This window comes from Leucoraja erinacea, chromosome 30 (assembly GCF_028641065.1).
Source record: "Leucoraja erinacea ecotype New England chromosome 30, Leri_hhj_1, whole genome shotgun sequence".
Taxonomy (NCBI): Eukaryota; Metazoa; Chordata; class Chondrichthyes; order Rajiformes; family Rajidae; genus Leucoraja; species Leucoraja erinaceus.
The window spans coordinates 3,251,015-3,270,809 of NC_073406.1; the positions used below are offsets into that span (position 1 = coordinate 3,251,015).

The 19,795-nt window shown below is 41.6% G+C and overlaps 1 protein-coding gene across 1 annotated transcript; it reads right to left on the reverse strand.

Moving 5' to 3' along the window:
• Window positions 1-277: 277 nt before the first annotated feature.
• fblim1 (filamin binding LIM protein 1) lies at window positions 278-19,439 on the reverse strand. The gene is made up of 8 exons (XM_055659129.1): window positions 18,915-19,439; window positions 16,418-16,665; window positions 14,542-14,723; window positions 13,759-13,879; window positions 12,351-12,520; window positions 11,427-11,605; window positions 9,436-9,556; window positions 278-503 (listed from the first exon to the last, which is right to left on the reverse strand). The coding sequence occupies exons 2-8, from the start codon at window positions 16,647-16,649 to the stop codon at window positions 390-392; spliced, it is 1,119 nt and encodes a 372-aa protein (XP_055515104.1). The 5' UTR covers window positions 16,650-16,665; window positions 18,915-19,439; the 3' UTR covers window positions 278-389.
• Window positions 19,440-19,795: the final 356 nt, after the last annotated feature.

Here is a 19,795-nt window from a genome sequence, read left to right on the forward strand (position 1 = left end):
AAGCAGGTTAATCAATGGATGACATTACCTTGAAGTCCACCTTTTGTCTCAATTGATGTTGCAATAGGTGCGATTTCAGCTGAAATCAGTTTGGTTGTGAGAACTCTGGTTAAGTGCGTTCATATACTAGGGTGGGGAAGGTGCTGATGCCAGTCATATGCTTGGTCTTAGTTGAGATCATTGCCTTGGAATCAAACCAGGGAATGTTCAGGTTCATTTGGCACAATAGAATTGAAAATTCTAGTATAAACAGTCTGAGGAATGATTTTCAGAGGTATGAGATCTGATACTCTGTATTTTAAGTTGATTATAAATGGAAAAGTAGAGATTTGCAGCAATAAAAACATAACAGTTCGCAAGTTGAGTGATTAATTTCTAAAATCTGCTCTTCAAGTAGTGGAGCTGGCACTCAGGGATATGTGACAAGTCTTGCAAAGGATCTGTTTGTTGAGTGGGAAACATCCTTCATCTGTTGGGTCAGGAGACAGTAGAATTCCACATTTCTGTAATACAATGTGAAACGTTTAATCCACAAAATAAGTATGTATGTATACATTACTTTCAAAATTTTTCTCTAATGCTAATTTGAACAACATTTCGGTAGCTGCACAACAATGTCCATAAATTAGCAATATCGATCTACAATAGTGTCATTTCTCACCCCCAGCATCTATGCTCAAAGGCAATGTATGAACAGTGGCCCCAAATAAATTAAGCCACTGGACCGTCCTAAGGATTAATCTTTTTCCCATTTCCTCACTAAAACTGAGTTTATAATAAGCTATCAAATGTTAATATCAAAATTTGTCCTATATCTCAATATTTGGGATACAATACAGAATAGTACAAAACTAAAAAAAATCCACATATATTGTGATGTTTTGTAATTATATTGCAATATAAGGACATTAATCTACTCTCACAATGCATGTCTGTCAAGTAATAATTCACACTAAAAATAGTACTTATAACACAATGTACTGCAGTTTGTGCACACTTCACACTTCACCAGACAGCAGTTTGTTCATTCGTGCAGTATCCAGATTTCAACACCATCTGCTCGTATAATAGTGTTACATTTAGAATAATGGCTTTAAACGTGCTGTCATTACGCTTGTGTGTTACATTTAATACTATTGAATGCAATCAAAGTAACTTATCCAGATGAGATGTTGGCAGCATAGAATTAGTATTTTGATACAGATACTTGTGCCCAGATCTAATTGAGTAGTGCGTGGTATGCAATACATTACTTGAAAGTAGTTAGTACATTCAGACCTATACTACATAGATTGACACAAAATCTTCCACCTTGTAAGGTAATCAAAATACAATACTAATCCCTCACTTTATATTCCTGTTCCTGATATTCAATTATTCCTTCATTTGGGACGATCTCTAAACTCAGCCATTTTAACCAATGTTCTCACTTTAATATTAAACTCAAGGCCTTTGAAGTGACAATAATAAAATGTGATTATTTTAAATCTCCTGTTTCCTTCTCTGCTGCAGCATAAATAATCCCAATGTAGTTTATATAATAGAGCATACAAAATGTTCTAATTATTGTTTTAAACAAAACTAAATGGCCTGATCTATTATAATTGTACTCCAAGAAATTGTATTTGAACCAAGACTATAGATGCATAAGAATATCATTATCCTGAAACCACAAGCAATCCCAAGTCACAATTTCATCAGCCCTGTACGAGCTAACTTTTTTTTAACTCACCATCTGGAATGCAATAGCTAAAGAATGCAGCTCATTGACACTATCTCTTTTAGGCATGATGAGTAATAAGCCATTCTAATAAGCAAGGCCAACATTCAAAATGAATTCAGTGTTTCAGTCACATTTAACTTTGAGTTTGCAGCAGAAACACTGGAATTCTGAATTCAGACTTTAGTAGGTATCCACATTTAAGCTAATCCATTTGACTATCTTAGCCTGCTGTTAAGTTTCACCGTGTCAACTGCATGACACAATTATTTTTGAAAAATTAAAACCTTTACAACTCAACAAAGTATATGTTTACCTCTGCTTGTAGACAAAATGTAAGCAAAACATGCTGCTCTATTTTATAAATGGGTTACACCCTTGTTGATGATGGTAAACAGTTGGTAGTTCTGACATTTGTTCCTGGATGTTTCTGCTAATGAAACGTCCATTGTTCGTGAACTAGTTTTTCAAGTTTAAGCAGGAAGATAGATCCTGCAAGGAAATACAACCAACCGAACACATTTCACATTCCATTTACGTAATAGAGCTGCTCTCCCAAAGAGTTGTTATATTTTGGGGCTAGATACACTGAGCAGCTGTAGAAATAAAATAACAAGCCCCACTGGTATAATCAATAACATAATTCTTCTCACCTTTTCCCTGATATTGCAAACATTCTGTACCATCCATCTACCTGGACTGTTAATCAATATCTTTGCCCTGATAGGATATTCAAGGTTAGGCTTGCTAATTTAAAATATTTTGTGTTGCAAGTTACTGAATGTGAGCTGATTTAAACCCAGGAACTGTAACAGGATGACCTACTTTAAACCAAACGGAGTGAACATTTTGAAACCAGGGGAAATTGTGGAAAAAATGAATATGAATTTATATCAGTGAAATCAATATCAATAAGATTCCGGGAAAAAAGTTGAATAATTGAAGAGTTCTTATAGTTTATTTTTTTAAATCATAATGACTGAATCAAATATAAAGATAGAAAATGACAGAGATCACACGAGGTGTGGTAGGAGGGAGGAGGCTTTGGGGTGAATCTGAGGGGGAATTTTCCCCGTAGGATGGTTGGAGTCTTAATCGCACTGTCTGAGCCAGAGGGTGAAAAAAAATAGACATTTGGAATATCTGGATAATCATTGAAATCTCTGAGGCACAGAAGACTATGTGGAATTAGTTTTGATAGGTACAATGAGCATCATGAACACAATAGGCCGAGAGACCTATTTATCTGCAGTAGAACGCCATGATCTATCACCAACCAAACTCGTGTACTTGAATGGAGGAAATCTTGTTTAAGACAAAAGCACTCAATACTCACTAGAAGGCCCTTTACTTCATCCATAGCATGGTATTCAGACAGTACTGGCTCACTGCTACTCCAGAAGGATGTTGAAACCACACCAATTAAGAAGCAAGACTTCCAAAGGAGATAGAATCCATCCTTAAGTTCCAAAGCATAACAAATTCATAACCTCATCTCCCTGCATTCAAACTACACAAAGGAATGTCAAAGATGCTGTATTGTGACTATCTTCATGAAAGGAGACAAAGCTTGTGTTAGTAAGAAAATAACTTTGTTATTTGCCGCAGAGGAACCAATAAAGATCCTCTCCAATTTTCTCTTTCTCCAATAGCAAAGTGCTATGATGCAATTGCAATCTGGATACTGTCCATTGAGAGGTACTAGGGATGTGACAGGACAACAAATCAAGAAAAATATAGGTGACTGCACACATCCAATTACTGATAGGTTTCTTTTCCAATCTCCACAACAGCATTCAACTCCATAAACTGAGATTTTAAAGACTCATTAATTTAACTGTGGGCTTTGCAGATCCACCATGAAATCTAATACTGTGTAGAATGAGAGCAATGGAAACAAGACTGTTTCTTCACAGAAGCTGTCTTCTCAATTTTCTTCATTGAAATATTGCCTTCAGCAAGCTCCCAATGAAAGCTTATTTACACAATGAGGGAAAATACTCCAACCATTCCAAAAATTAAAAAAATCATTCAGTATTACTATACTCAGATGACATTTTTATGTCAGAAGAAGGGTCCTGATCCAAAACGTCACCTATCCATGTTCGCCAGAGATGCTGCCTGAAACGCTGAGTTACTCCAGCATTTTGTGTCTTTCTTTGGTAAACCAGCTTCTGCAGTTCCTTGTTATGACATTATTGCATGTAGTTTACATGCTCAGCTTCAAGTCATTATTGATTACCTGACAGGAACAGACAGACGGGCTTTTATTAAAGGTATGGAAGACAAAAATCCTCTACCAAACTGCCCCAACCACACACCACCTTCAAATTCATGATCCATTTATGGACATTGACAGTCTGAAGAAGGGTTTTGGCCCAAAATGTTGCCTATTTCCTTCGCTCCATAGATGCTGCTGCACCCGCGGAGTTTCTCCAGCTTTTTTGTGTACCTATGGACATTGACAGGTGTTTTGGGGTCTAACCTCAGAAGATACCTCAACGAATGCGATCATTGATGACAAAATACATCCAACCTCCAAAGTGCTGTAATCGCGTTCTTCTAGCTGAGGAATAAAATGTTTATAGGCCAAGCTCCTGACCTGCCAAGCAGCAGTGATCTAACACACCCCTGTCTGCATGAGAGCTGTAGACAACCATCAACAGAAATAATAAAGAAATAGAGAAGTACTAAAAGTCAATGCAAGCGCTAGAATATCTTTGGCAGAATAAAAGAGCCAAAGTCATTGTACATCAAACCAGCAGGTTGGGTGGGTCACACAAATTGCCTGAATGCCTGTATCATAAAATATATAAAAACATTCAATTTCTAAAGAAAGATTATCAACCTGGAATGAAAACTCTGTTTCTCTAAGTGTGTAACGAATATGCAGTTGAAGTGGGACATATGTATTTATCATTAATGGCCATATCATTAGATTTCAGACTTCTGAAGCAAGTATTCTAGTCGAAGCTACAACACAGCAAATTTCCTAAAGCAGACAGACAACATGTCAAAGACAATTCTTAACATTTCTTTGAAAACAAGATTATCACCAACACTCATGAATCGCTGAGCCTTGAGTGCCACAAATTAGATAAAGCACTGAGCATTCAGTTTCTATCACTGGAGTATGTAAAAGAACCAATCTAGCCCATCTAAGCGGATCCCACCTCATCATTTTCATGGGGAGATGGTTAAACTCTTTTTGAATGGCCCATGGCCTGGCAATTATTTGCCATTATCAGCCCGTGCTTGATTGTGGACCAGATATAGCTGCACAAAGACAGACTTTTCAATATCCAAGGAGTTGCAAAATGGAATTAAACATTTTGTTCTCCAGACTAACCTTATGATAAAGACAACATCCTTGCTGAAGGACTTGACAAACCCAAGGACACTGTCTTGAGAGGATTCTGCAACACTAAGATGAACAATATTCTTCTTCCTTGGTGCCAAGTATGACATAAGCCTCTGGAGAGTTTGCCCTCGCATTCCTATTGACTTAACTCTTGCTTCATGTGCCAGATGTCAATAACAATCACCCATATCGCACTTCAACTGCATATTCACCACTCACATAGAGAAACAGAGTTAACATTCCAGGTTGATGATCTTTCTTTAGAAAATGGGATTTTTAATGGTTTAAAATGCAGGATTTCAGGTAAAACCTGTTTGACATTTCATGAGCAAGAATCATTGACCTAACTTTTTTCCCAGGATGTTGCCTGAACTGTTAAGTAGTTCAAGTGCTTTTTCCTTCTTCAGATTTACAACATTCAGAGTGCTTTGGTGTCATGTTCATCATTTATTATTTACGAATAAACCAACATGATTATGCAACATTTGGAGTATTTCCTGTAGTTCTGGTCACCCCATTAAAGGAAGCATGGGGAGGCTTTGGAAAGGTTGCAGAGAAGGTTTACCAGAATGATGCCTGGATTAGGGAGTATTAACTATAGGAAGAGGTTGGGCAGACTTGGATTGTTTTCAATGAAACGCCGAGAGTATATAAAAAACTGAGAGGCATAGGTAGAGTAGATATCCAGAACCTCTTTTCCCAGGATGGAAAAATCAAGTTCTAGAGGGCATAGCTTTAAGGTGGAATGGGCAAAGTTTAAAGGAGATGTGCAGGGCAACTTTTTTTAAACAGAGGGTAACGAGTGTCTGGAAAATGCTTCTGGGGTTGGTGGTTGAGGCAGATAACATAGTGGCATGGAAGACACTTAGATAGGCATGTGACCATGCAGGGAATATAAGGATTATGTGTAGGTAGATAAGAGATGGTCCTGGCATCATGTTCGGCGCAGATATTGCGGGCCAAAGAGCCTGTTCTTGTGTTGAGTGTAAAAATGTAACACTACAAATGTTCTAATATCTATATCAAGGTATCTTGTCAATAAAGTCTCGTCTAATCAAAAGTAAAGTGAAGTCTGAAAAGAAGAACTAGCTCATGTTAGGTCACACTCTCTTTAATGACTGTCTCTTTGAACATTTTGAACTAAATTTTCCTCCACTACACCACATTGGTGCATTTAAAATAATAGACCAGAATTGTTTAGCCATTTGCCAACCTAGCATCTCTCAGCTATTGACTCTGGCTTCATCGATAAGAGGAAGGGCATCATTCTCAGGGACAATAGTATGGATGATCTATGATCATTATAGAAATACCTCAATAATTACCTCTCCCATTCTTCAGTCTCCGTTGTAACACAAAGTTCCCATTTCCATCAACGGATATTTTTAAGGCAGAGATAGGTAGATTGTTGATGGTACGGGTGTGAGAGGTTATGGGGAGAAGGCAGGAGAATGGGGTGATAAAAACATTTTTCACACAGAGTGGGAGAAAAACATTTTTCACACAGAGAGTGGTGAATCTCTGGAACTCCCTGCCACAGAAGGTAGTTGAGGCCAGTTCATTGGCTATATTTAAGAGGGAGTTAGATGTGGCCCTTGTGGCTAAAGGTATCAGGGGGTATGGAGAGAGGGCAGGTACAGGATACTGAGTTGGATGATCAGTCATGATCATATTGAATGGCGGTGCAGGCTCGAAGGGCCGAATGGCCTGCTCCTGCACCTATTTTCTATGGAGAGAGAGATAGATCAGCCATGATTGAATGGTGGATTACACTTGATGCGTCAAATGGCCAAATTCTGCTACTATTATTTTTTTAACATGAAAATCTTTTATATTTTTACTTAAAAAATATCTAGTCAATTCTCAATCTATAGCTTCCTGGTCCTCTAACTAAAATATCCTAAAATACATCATTGTATCTTCATTGCACTTTTCAGAAATGCAACCATGGGTTTCTTCAGCACTGAATTAAATAGTTTGAGATAATGCATGCAGACGTGGTCTATTTCAAGATCAGAGGAGTCGCAAATAGATGCTCTCCCAGGTTTAGGAGTGCATGCACTGATCATACCTTTGATGGTTCGAAAATGATTGAATTGCTGAGTCATACAGAAAAATCTTCAGCTGCAACCTTTTTTTCTGAATTTAAATATCACATTGCATATAATTTCAAGGTAGAAAATTTGGGAGGTCTTCATTATACATAAAATATTTTAAAGTAAATAAAAAATTCACCTGGATTCTAAGGTCACCTTGATTGTAAAGTACTATCAATGTTTAATAATTTCACAATGGATTAAATACTGTTGAGTTTACTTTGAAAGTGGGATCAAGGAGTGCATTCAGGCCGTCTTTCCACCACCACACAAGAAGCACAAGACAGACAACATTGTATGCGAATGCCGAAAAATGTGTTCAGCTCTGGCTGAACAACTTGCAATCTTCTGTGTGGACTCGACAAGAAGGAGACTTTGCAAGTTGAGCCTATTTTAATGATCAAAGACTAACAAGCAGTAGATTGCAATGAAAAAGTTGATAGTGTGGTGGCACATGGTGGTCGGGCAACTTATCAACACAAATTCTCAGCAGCACCGGCTGCTGCCACAATAGCACTTTCTCAAGCACCATGAGCAGCCAGAAAGGCTGTAACTTTCACAACCTTTAAGATATCCCAATGTGTTTGATCAATTTGGACCTCAGTTCACAATTGGGAAATATAGAAACAAACTGCAAAACCAGGACAAGTGGTGAAGGGTTTCGGCCCGAAACGTTGCCTATTTCCTTCGCTCCATAGATGCTGCTGCACCCGCTGAGTTTCTCCAGCTTTTTTGTGTAACCTTCTATTTCAGTGATGTTGGTTGACAGAAACACCTGATCTAACTGCACAAACTGAATATAGAATGTAGGACTTATCTGGTCAGCATGACTTAATACAACACATACTGTTTATTCAAAAAGAGTTCTTCCAATCTTTTGCACTTTGAGCTCTTGTTGTTTGGTTGAATCTACATTAGATTGTGTTACCCTGACTTCATTCTGCTGGGTTTCTCAGTACATACAACTGAATTTTTTGAGTTTAGATTACATATCTACAAGAACTTGTACATCAAAGTTGTAGCAATGTTCAAATGCTGTGAGAGTGAGTTACAAGTTTCCATGATGTTGCATAATATTTCATGTACAATGACTTGCTTTGAAGAATGTAACTTGTTTCAGAGGAAAACATATCAGGAACATTCCTCAAACATTATGAGTTCAGTAACCTGTCGGTCGCTTTCTGTCGCCATTATTGAACAAGAAATGTTGACCAGGACACCAAACGTACACTGTCCCTTTTCAATTGGTGTGATAGGTCCATCTGAATAAACATTCTCAATTAGAGCTCACCATTTCCAACATGTTCTACACCCACCTATCAACTGATTTTCTAAAAGGGGTTTGTTTAAGAAGGAACTGCAGATGCTGGAAAATTGAGGGAAGTCAAAAATGCTGGAGAAACTCAGCGGGTGAGGCAACATCTATGGAGCGAAGGAAATAGGCGACGTTTTGGGCCGAGACCCGAAACATCGCCTATTTCCTTCACTCCATAGATGCTGCCTCACCCGCTGAGTTTCTCCAGCATTTTTGTCTACCTTCTAAAAGGGGAATTCAGATTGTCCACTGTAAATTTGGCAAAGGAAACACGGAAATCTAAAAAGAATGATACAATTGTTACAGAGGTTCAGTCGCTCCCATGACATGGTTATGGTGAATGGCTGAGTAAATATTGCTCGAAAACTTGACTGGACTGGCAGGACAGGTGGAAAGTGAATTCACTACCAACAAGTGTGACATGACACAATTAGGCAGAAGGTTTGGAAAGATATACCATATGTTAAATGGGGGGTACTAGAAGCGTGGTAAGAATCACTGGATAACCAAAGAAGTGGATAACCAAAGATGCGAGCAGAAGCCTCCACGTGGCGAATCCCGGGCAACGCTGACAACAGAAACTGTACCACAGTGACTGACAGAAGTAGCCAATTCTGCAACCACCGACCATCAACCGTCACTGACCGACCGGAAAGATGTGATATGGAAGATGGCCGGACTCGAGGAAGAAGACCAAAGAAGTGGCTATCGTCTCAATCGTTCCCTTTCTAACTCAAGAGTCCTGATGATCAAGTATAGTGCTTCCCATAACTGTTCCAGCACAGAAAGGAAATCAAACCTGAGACCTTAGTAATCTCAACATTTTAGTCACTCTTTGTCATAAATAGAACTAAAAAATCTGAATAAATACCACGACTAACAGCCATCATCTGAATGAAATAATGACATTGGGTGCTCTATTTCTCCGTGTATCAGGCCTCACCTCGCATTTGTAACAGTTCACATGAAAATGGAGCCCAAACAGTTCAATGTTGATACACTCTTCCTTTCCACTTTCTGGCATGATTGGCATTTTACAGACACAGCACTGCGGTGCATATCTCCTGAAACACATGAAACAATTCTCTGTAAACACGTGTGCCTTGACAAAAATCATTTACATTATGTTGTAAAATTCAAATGAAATAAAAAGGAACTACAGACATTGGTACATACCAAAGATAGGCGGAGTGGGCAGAGACTTGGTGACCGCTTCGCTGAACACTTATGCCCGGTCCGCCTAGGCCTACTGGATCTCCCAGTTTAATTCCCCATTTCCAAACTGACCTTTCTGTTCTGGGCCTCCTTCATTGCTAGCGTGATGCCACACGCGCACCTCATATTTCACACCAATTGTTGGACACTTCAAAGTGAAACTGCCACCACCCTTATCATCTCTCACGTTTCACCCAAGCAATTTTAGATCCAGTTTGCCAGCACACCTTGCTTGGTTCCTTTGTGTCTTAACTTTCTAGACCAGCCTACCATGTGGGACCTGGTCAAAATGTATTAAAGTCCTTGTAAACTGTGTCTACTGCTCTGCCTTCATCTATTTTTTTTTACCTTCTCAAAAACACTCAATCCACTTGCTATTTAGCATGAGCTATTTCCTGTTATTTTTGTGGATCCTAATTAAATATTGATAGACATGCATGATCCATCCAATGTGTAGACAATTTGATCATAAAGTTGTGCATTAAAAGCTTTTTATTAATAATAAATGTAACTTGCGATTTGTGATCCACATCTCTAAGTTGTCTGCAAAGCAGTTTCAATGTGCAACAGTGCCACAAGCTGATGGAAAATGGACCTGCAACTCTGCACCGAACTCCGGATGAAAACTGGCAACATTGCCTCGAATGACAAGGTTAAATATGGATATTACATTTATTATCATAATTATTAAATGGGAATTTTTTTTCTTATTTTACCGCTCAAGATTCTTCAATAACCTAAAGGCTTTGGTAGAGCCGCTGCATTACAGCACCAGAGACCTGGGTTCTGGGTCTGCCTGGGTCTGGATGCTGTCTGTACGGAGTTTGTACGTTCTTCCTGTGACCACGTGGGTTTTCTCCAGGTGCTCTGGTTTCCTCTAACATTCCAAAGACTTGCAGGTTTGTTGGTTAATTGGCTTGTTGGTCAGAAATGGCAAGTATCGGAGATTTCTTCATACTTCTCCTTAAAGAGCTACGAGTTATTTTTACATGGCAAGAGAGCAGTACCTGAAATGGTCTGATAATAGCAGCAAGAGGAAGTTGAATGCATTTCATAAAGAAATAGTTACAGTGATGGGGTAACAGTCCAGTACTACTGGAGGAATGAACACTTCAGAACAGAGCCTGCTCCAGTCCTCGTCCATTGCCATTCACTTTCCATTTCCAGCAGAAACCATTGAAGTTTTTCCATCCTGGCCCAGGAGAATTGAAACTAACTTTGCCACCCTGCTACCATCTATCCTAAATGCTATGAGTGGAGATGCTGAGATCAGTACCATAGCATACAAGATAGACACAAAATGCTGGAGTAACTCAGCATTTCAGCATCTCTGGAGAAAAGAAATAGGTGGCGTTTCAGGTCGGAACCCATCTTCCGAATGAAGACTGAAATCTGAAGTGTTCCGACCCGAAACGTCACACTCCTTTTCTCCAGAGATGCTTGCTGCCTGACCCGCCATATTACTCCAGCAATTTGTGTCTATCTTCAGTATAAACCAGCATCTGTAGTTCCTTCCTACACACTGCAGAACATATTGTAATGAATCACTGAACAACCTTGTGAATAAGAGAGCGTTTTAGAGATTTTACATTATTTTGTGTTGCCCCAGGTACAGTAGCTCTTGGTCTTATTTGGAACTGTGAATCAGCACACAAGCTAACCTTTTGCCAAAACTTGATATTTTCAGTGTTGCTTTGCCTAGAAATGTAGGAATTATACCTCTGGAAGTCTTCGAGGCAGTGAACCTCCCCTGCATTGTTCACTCCAAAGCGTTCTGTTCCAATAGGCCGATGACAGACAATGCATATAAAGCACTCGGGGTGGAAAGCCTTGCCTGAAGCTCTAATAATCTGACTCATTATGGCTTTATTGCATTTTCCACACTTCTCCAAGGTGTCCTGCAATTTAACAGAGAATGGAAATTGTAGTTAAAACCTTCACTGCAGCTGAAAGTAGTAGGAACTGTCATATTGTTCACATTATATTACATTAGGTTTAGATTTATTAAGTCTATTGAGGTACAGTAGTTTTGTATGTATCAAATCAGATCTTGTGTATGGCGTGCACAGCCTAAAGTTGTAGGACAACTCGTTGTATTTGATCTTATTTGATTGTGCATGCCAGGTTGATTGCATTAGTTGAAACAGGGCGGACCATGTGAAGGTTGCAATCTCCCACCCCGTCAAATCAAATAATAAAATATATGAATACAATCGAGCCGAACCCATGTACAATGGGTCTTGATCTGCAGTTAGAAAAAAAAGTTATGTTTAATTTAGAGATACAGCGTTTGGAGAGAATGTACAAATTCCGTATAGACAGCACCAGCAATCAGGATCGAACCTGGGTCTCTGGTGCTGTAGGGCAGAAACTCTACCGCTGTGCCACCGTGCCACCCCAAAAGATTTAAAAGACTGGAGTGATTTTATGGGTTGATAGTAGATCCTCCTCAAGAAACAGCACACAAAGAGTCACCACGTGCCGGCACCATTTTGGATGCGACAACTTAGTTGAGTCTCCATTAAATTGCTTTTGTCCCTTTTCATTAAGAAAACCACTGACATGATGGGCCGAATGGCCTAATTCTGCTCCTGTCACTTATGACCGTATGAACAACTTCATAAAAAGAAACAATTGCTGTACCTGGTAGCAGGAATCACAATGAGGATCGCCGCCTAGATTATAATAAGTTTTCCCCACCAATTTGCAGTTACATTTTCTACACTGCAGACAGTTCTCATGGAACATTTTGTCCATGGCTTCAAGAGCGGTAGTGGTTGGAGGAATCAGTTGGTTGCAAAATGCACAGATATCTAAGAGGGAAAAGAAACAAGATCTTAGCTTCCCAGAATCTCATGCACATCAGTGTAACCAGGTCTCTGATAAATATATTTGAACCAGGCCAGAATTATTACATAGACTAATTCATCGCTGTTTTACTGAAACTAAGAGACTAGCATTTCAATCCCAGGTCAAAATTCTTAGATTACAACAGATACCAATATCCCCACAATTCTCAGTAGGTAAACTTTACGTTATGCTTTGGAGATGCAGTGTGGGACAGGCCCTTTCGCCCACGGAGTCCAAGCTGACTGGCGATCACCCCGTACACTAGCACTATCCTACACACTAGGGACTATTTACAGAACGTTACAGAAGCCAATTAACCTACAAGCCTGTACATAGAAACATAGAAAATAGGTGCAAGAGGAGGCCATTCGGCCCTTCGAGCCAGCACCGCCATTCATTGTGATCATGGCTGATCGTCCCCAATCAATAACCCGTGCCTGCCTTCGCCCCATATACCTTGATTCCACTAGCCCCTAGAGCTCTATCGAACTCTCTCTTAAATCCATCCAGTGACTTGGCCTCCACTGCCATCTGTGGCAGGGAATTCCATAAATTCACAACTCTCTGGGTGAAAACGTTTTTTTTCTCATGTCAGTCTTAAATGGCTTCCCCTTTATTCTAAGACTTCGGCCCCTGGTTCTGGACTCGCCCAACATTGGGAACATTTTTCCTGCTTCTAGTTTGTCCAGTCCTTTGGAGTGTGGGAGGAAACATGTTGAAAACCCAGCGGCGACCAGAACAAGGTGCGACTCTTTGGGCAACTACTCATGACCATACATGCTTCACCCCGCGACATGGTCACCAGGCTGTCGCCTGTATGGTAGTGAGTAGTCTCCTCGGTCGCCCAAAGAGTCGTAACGTCTTTCTGGTCGCCGTTGGATTTTCAACAAGTCGCGTAGGTGGGACAGGTCCATTACAAATACACTTCAGTGATGTTTCTCCATGCTTCCCAGAAGATTCAATGCAACTCTTTCCAAATACAGTCCAATTGATTAATTAATTATTATTATTCTTGGTGTTGGCTGGAAACTTTTATGGTTATGCATATGTAATACATACTACCAGGTGATAAAAATGCAAAAAAAGGTAGCAAGCAGATGATTTTAATTTTCATGCAACGTGCAATATCCACAATGCTCTGGGAGACCAGGATATTTGTGAATCCGTTCTATAGTTTATTAAGTAACACCCTCCCACCTACCTGCCCTGGAACTTGGAGATCCATTCAACTTGTTGTTCACTGTCTTAGGCAATGGATTTTCCAGTTTGATTCCCGCAGACGGAATGCTGTTTTTCTCAAATTCAGGGGGAGGAGGCAATTCCTGGTTAAGAAGGAATTTTTGTTTAAAAAAAAAAAGTACATCAGAGAATTTATTTCAATCTCAGTTTCTGTTTTTTCTTTCAACTGATGACTGAAAAATTAAGATTGCACATGGCACAATTTTCCTCGACATTGAACACATGGAAGGTTTGTAAGGCTGCTGAAATTCCTACCCGAATGAATGAATGATCATTTCTTGTCACACGTAACAAGTCACAATGGTGTTTTTGGTTTTGCATACCCAAGGTATGCAAAGAGTCAGGACATAAAGGGCACCGACAAAAGTTACAAAGAATTCAATTTTACCCAAACCATTTTTAACACATTCCATTCGTGGTCACCCCTTATCTTTTAGTCTCCAGAGATGCTGCCTGACCCGCTGAGTTACTCCAGCACCCTGTGTCTATCTTTGCTGGTGGAGACACATGGATATGGAGGGATATGGATCAAGTGCAGGCAGTGGAGATTAGTTTAAATTAGCTCTCCTTTGTTCATTCCTGCCTCCCCCTCTCACGGTGGTTCCCCCACACAGGGTCCTCCTTTATTCTCCTCCTTCCTCCCGACAGTTCCCCCACACAGGGTCCTCCTCTGTTCTCATCCCTGTAGAATAGTGAGATACATCATTTATAGGACAAAAGGGATGGAGAGAATAAAACAAGCTACCTGCTGTTTGAAGCCTGCTCCACCGTTGGATTGCAGCACCTTGGCGTGCTTGGAAGAATTCCGAGATGGAATTGTCTCCTCATACGATAGAGGTGGTGGAGGAGGAGGAAGTGGCAGCTCACTTGGGTGAAAAACATCTCTTGTGTTTTCTGGAGCAGGAGGAGGGGGAGGTGGGAGGTAATCTGCAGACAGAAAAGAGTGGAGATGTTACCAAGACCAGTACACCTCCATCCAAGACAGTGAGACACTTCTCTAATAGACACAGTAGATCAAAGTGGCAGAAATCATTCCCAGACAGTGGTCCCAATGATTAGAGTTTGAGCGCCCAGCTGGCTAGAAATAAATGAAGTTCAAGAGAACAACAATTGCTATGGTTACACAAAAAAGCTGGAGAAACTCAGCGGGTGCAGCAGCATCTATGGAGCGAAGGAAATAGGCAACGTTTCGGGCCGAAACCCTTCTTCAGACTGATCGGGGGCGGGGGCGGGGGCGGGGGTGGGCGTTGTGAAACTGTCTCCGGAGAGAAGAGGAGAACTTCTTCAAGGTAGGCATATCTTGTGAAATTGCTATTATTGTTTAAGAAGGAACTGCAGATGCTGGAAAAATCGAAGGTAGACAAAAATGCTGGAGAAACTCAGCGGGTGAGGCAGCAAATATGGAACGAAGGAGTAGGTGATGTTTCGGGTCGAGACCGTTCTTCAGACTGATGTGGGGGGGGGTGGGAGGGGGGCGGGAAGAAGAAAGGAAAGGAAGAGGCAGAGACAGTGGGCTGTGGGAGAGCTGGGAAGGGGAGGGGAAGGAGGGAGAAAGCAGGGACTACCTGAAATTGGAGGTCAATGTTCATACCACTGGGGTGTAAACTACCCAAGCGAAATATGAAGGTAGATAAAAATGCTGGCGAAACTCAGCGGGTGAGGCAACATCTATGGAGTGAAGGAATAGGTGACGTTTCAGGTCGAGACCCTTCTTCAGACTTTTAAACAAGCAAAATATGAGGTGCTGCTCCTCCAATTTGCGGTGGACCTCACTCTGGCCATGGAGGAGGCCCAGGACAGAAAGGTCGGATTTGGAATGGGAGGGGGAGTTGAAGTGCTGAGCCACCAGGAGATCAGGTTGGTTAATGCGAACTGAGCGGAGGTGTTGGGCGAAGCGATCGCCAAGCCTACGCTTGGTCTCACCAATGTAGAGTTCCTGGATACCTTATCAGTACCTCTCCTAACTTTATATACTTCTCTCAAACCTCCCCTCAACCTCTGGCACTCCAGAATATTTCCAGCAATTGTGCTTTGTTCAAGATACCAGCATCTTCATTCATTGCCACAGACATCTGTGGAGGCTAAGTCAATGGATTATTGATTTGTACGGGTGTCAGGGGTTATGGGGAGAAGGCAGGAGACTGGGGTTGAGAGAGAAAGATAAATCAGCCGCCATTGAATGGTGGAATAGACTTGATGGGCTGAATGGCCTAATTCTGTTCCTACAGCCTACAATCCCATGGACTTATACCATTTCTTCCTAGATGCTGGGATCTTGCATGAAACACAAAGCGCTGAAGTAACTCTGGCCAGCATCTCTGGAGGACATGCATAGGCAATGTTGCGGGGTGACCGTCTGAAGAAGTGTCCCGACCCGAAACATCACTTAGCCTTGTCCTCCAGAGATGCTGCCTGACCTGATGCACTTTGTGTTCTATACTTTGGACATTACCTGCTCTCTTTTTACTTCCACCTGCACTTTTGTCATAATGCAGCCCAAACTACCTTAAATCAGTCAGCAGTAATGTTATCTCCACTCCAAACCATGCCCACAGAATTTTGGTAAAATAATGTCACAGTGTTGAGAGATGGAGAGGACCTGTATATAGTGGTCTACTTACCTTCACTGGCAGAATGTAAGGTTGATTGTGTAGGTCCTGCCACTCCTAACAGGCCCACGTTTCCCAGTTTGTTGGAGGGGTTCCTGGACGTGGGGGTTGATGGCACTAGTTCCTTATGCCCATGATCGTCCGTCTTCACAGCCCCCAGAGAGACACGAGCCTTTGGGGCACTGGTAGGCCCATGAGGAACGAGCTTAATGTAAACCGAGGAAACCTTCCTAGCCTGAGACATCCTTGTGCTATGATATCTGGAGACACAAACATTATTGGACGATGTCAGTCTTTGGTCGAGGTTACATCTAACTGACTGCAGTATTGTGCTACATATTGTAAAGGTGATAAAAAATAAATATCAGCTGTAACTGGACAAGGATGGCTGGAGCTGTTGAAACACGAGTCAACCAGAAATTGAAAAAGCAACTGAAATATTTAAAACAAACCAAAATGACCGCACCTTGTGCTTCATTGTATTTCAGATAATAAATGCTCGATTCACCAATTACCAGAGTAATTGGTTCTACAGTCTGAGATCAACAAGGTTCAGCTGGGTTTCGGCCCGAAACGTTGCCTATTTCCTATATTAGAGATTGTTCAACTCTTTGCATGGAGCGAAGGAAATAGACAACTATAGACGACAATATTTCCTTCGCTCCATAGATGCTGCTGCACCCACTGAGTTACTCCAGCACTTTTGTCTACCTGTGGCTTTATGTGTTGTCTGAACCTCCCAGAAACAGTTAACATGCGAGACAAATTAGACTGAGATCACGCATTGTAATGCCCCACCATGTAGAGATGTGTTGATTAAATAGCTCAAAGATCAAGTTAATGTATATACACTTGTGTGGCTGATCAAGGGAGGTGGCGGCTGGATTGCTGACAATTTGGCTGGTGGCCGAAAGATTGGCAAGGGTTAGGTTGGCTGGGCAAGGAAAGGCTGGGTTCCTGTTCTTAACCAGTCGAAAACGTTCTGCTTGCAACACTATCTGATGATTCAAAGATAAGACCAATTTCCTTGCAAGTTACTTGGTAGATGACATGTTTCAGACAAGAAATAGCCTGTCGGGTATTGCGTTAGACACACCTAACTGAAGTATTCAGCGGCTTTTTGCTGCGAGTGATTACTTTTTCAGCTCATACTTTGTATGGTAGGTTTTACATAAAATAGAAGACGAAGAAATGAACTAACTCCCAACCTCTCCAGAATTCCCTTTCCTTGCAGAAATTAATGAAAGCAATTCATTTCATCCTCTTAGTTTTATAGTTTGGGAGAAGTATTCTTCCAAAGTATAGCAACAACCTTACAGCGCCAGAGAACCGGGTTCCATCCTAACTACAGGTGCTGTCTGTACGGAGTTTGTACGTTCTCCCCCTGAACCTGTGTTGGTTTCCTCCCACACTCAAAAGACGTATAGGTTTGCAGGTTAATTGGCTTCTGTAAATTGTCTCCAGTGTGTAGGATTGAACTAGTGTATGGGGTGATCGATGGTCGGTGCAGACTTAGTGGGCCGAAGGGCCTGTTTTCCATGCTGTATCTGAATAGACAATAGGTGCAGGAGCAGGCCATTTGGCCCTTTGATCCAGCACCGCCATTCAATGTGATCATGGCTGATCATCCCCAATCAGTACCCGGTTCCTGCCTTCTCCCCACATCCCTTGACTCCACCCTCTGATCCAGGGAACCCGCCTCCACCGCCCTCTGAGGCAGAGAATTCCACAGACTCACCACTCTCTGTGAGAAAAAGTGTTTCCTCGTCTCCGTTCTAAATGGCGTACTCCTTATTCTTAAACTGTGTCCCCTGGTTCTGGACTCCCCCGACATCGGGAACATGTTTCCTGCCTCTAGCGTGTCCAAACCCTTAACAATCTTATATGTTTCAATGAGATAACCTCTCATCCTTCTAAACTCCAGAGTGTACAAGCCCAGCTGCTCCATTCTCTCAGCATATGACAGCCCGCCATCCCGGGAATTACAGTTTACCCTTTGATTTTACCAGCATCTGCAGTCCTTTCTTACTGCAGGTTCTCTGGATGCTTTCAAGAAATAGCTAGATAGGGCTCTTAAAAAATAGCGGAGTCAGGGGATATTGGGAGAAGGCAGGAAAGGGGTACTGATTGGGGATGATCAGCCATGATCACATTGAATGGTGGTGCTGGCTCGAAGGGCTGACTGGCCTACTCCTGCACCTATTGTCTATTGTCTATTGTTTATAGACACAAAATGCTGGAGTAACTCAGTGGGTCAGGCAACACCTCTGGAGAGAAGGAATGGGTGACGTTTCGGTTCCCTCTAGAGATGCTGCCTACCTTCAATTTTTCCAGCATCTGCAGTTCTTTCTAATACATTATTTAAATGTTCGACACAAAATGTTGGAGAAACTCAGCGGGTGAGGCAGCATCTGTGGGGCGAAGGAATAGATGGACGTTTCGGGTCGAGACTCCTTCACTGGCCACTGATTGCCACCTAGGAAAGCCACGGTTAGCTCGAAGCACTTACCAGAGCTGCAGTAGTTTGCTGTTAGGAGGGCAAAGCCCATCGACAGCCCCTACAGAGGGCTTGGTTCCAGCAGCTACACACCCCGTTCACAGTCTGCACTGAGTCGCAAACTGGTTGCAGTCATCTCGTTTCCCCCCCTCACTCGGGGAATATAGCCTGTCCGCCTACCTCCGCTCCACTTTACCATAAAAGGAAAATGAATTCCTCAGGCATTAGCAGAGCAAACAGGAAGCTGCTCCCTAACCTATCCACTCGCACACACACACACACACACTCCGTTATCCATCCAGTCAGACTGCTGTAAAAATGCATTGTAATGCCCTCCTAAGATAAGGCCAATTACTGTGGATCTTGCTTGGCAGACACTGTCTATCACACACAAGAAATAGCTCATTGGTTTCAAAACATGCAACCCGTCGGGCTAAAGCTAAAGCATCCAGGTGCTGGTTTTATTTTTTCTTGCAGCAATAAATAATTGATTTATTTGCAACACGATACAAAAACCAACATACACATCACCACGTTACAAAATCATCAGACATCTCTGTTACAAATATTCCATTAACTACTGTACAACCCCAGCAAAGGGGCAGCCCAGGTGCTTGTTAGCTGCGAGTCCTTTGTCTTCTAGTTGGAAACCTAGTATGATTCATTTTACTGAGCAAGGCAGGAAGGCGGCTGGAGCAGCAATGCACCCCTGTGACATCCAGCATCCTTGCAATTCCCTTTCCTTTCAGTTAATTGCCTGCTGGGCACGAGCAAAGGGCAGTTCTGTTTAACCCTTTGAGTGCCGTCAGCCTTTTTATTTTTTTAAAGCAGCGTCTTTGAAAGAGGAACTGCAGATGCTGGAAAATCGAAGGTAGACAAAAGTGCTGGAGAAA

What these genes read in the sequence shown, in the direction of transcription:
- fblim1 (XM_055659129.1), bottom strand. Translation starts at nt 16,649, where the DNA reads ATGTCTCAGGCTAGGAAGGTTTCCTCGGTTTACATTAAGCTCGTTCCT. An exon ending in ATCTCCAAGTTCCAGGGCAG is followed by an intron (nt 12,521 to 13,758) that starts GTAGGTGGGAGG and finishes TTTCCCTCTTAG; the next exon opens with ATATCTGTGCATTTTGCAAC. An exon ending in TGAACTGTTACAAATGCGAG is followed by an intron (nt 504 to 9,435) that starts GTGAGGCCTGAT and finishes ATTGTATTACAG; the next exon opens with AAATGTGGAATTCTACTGTC.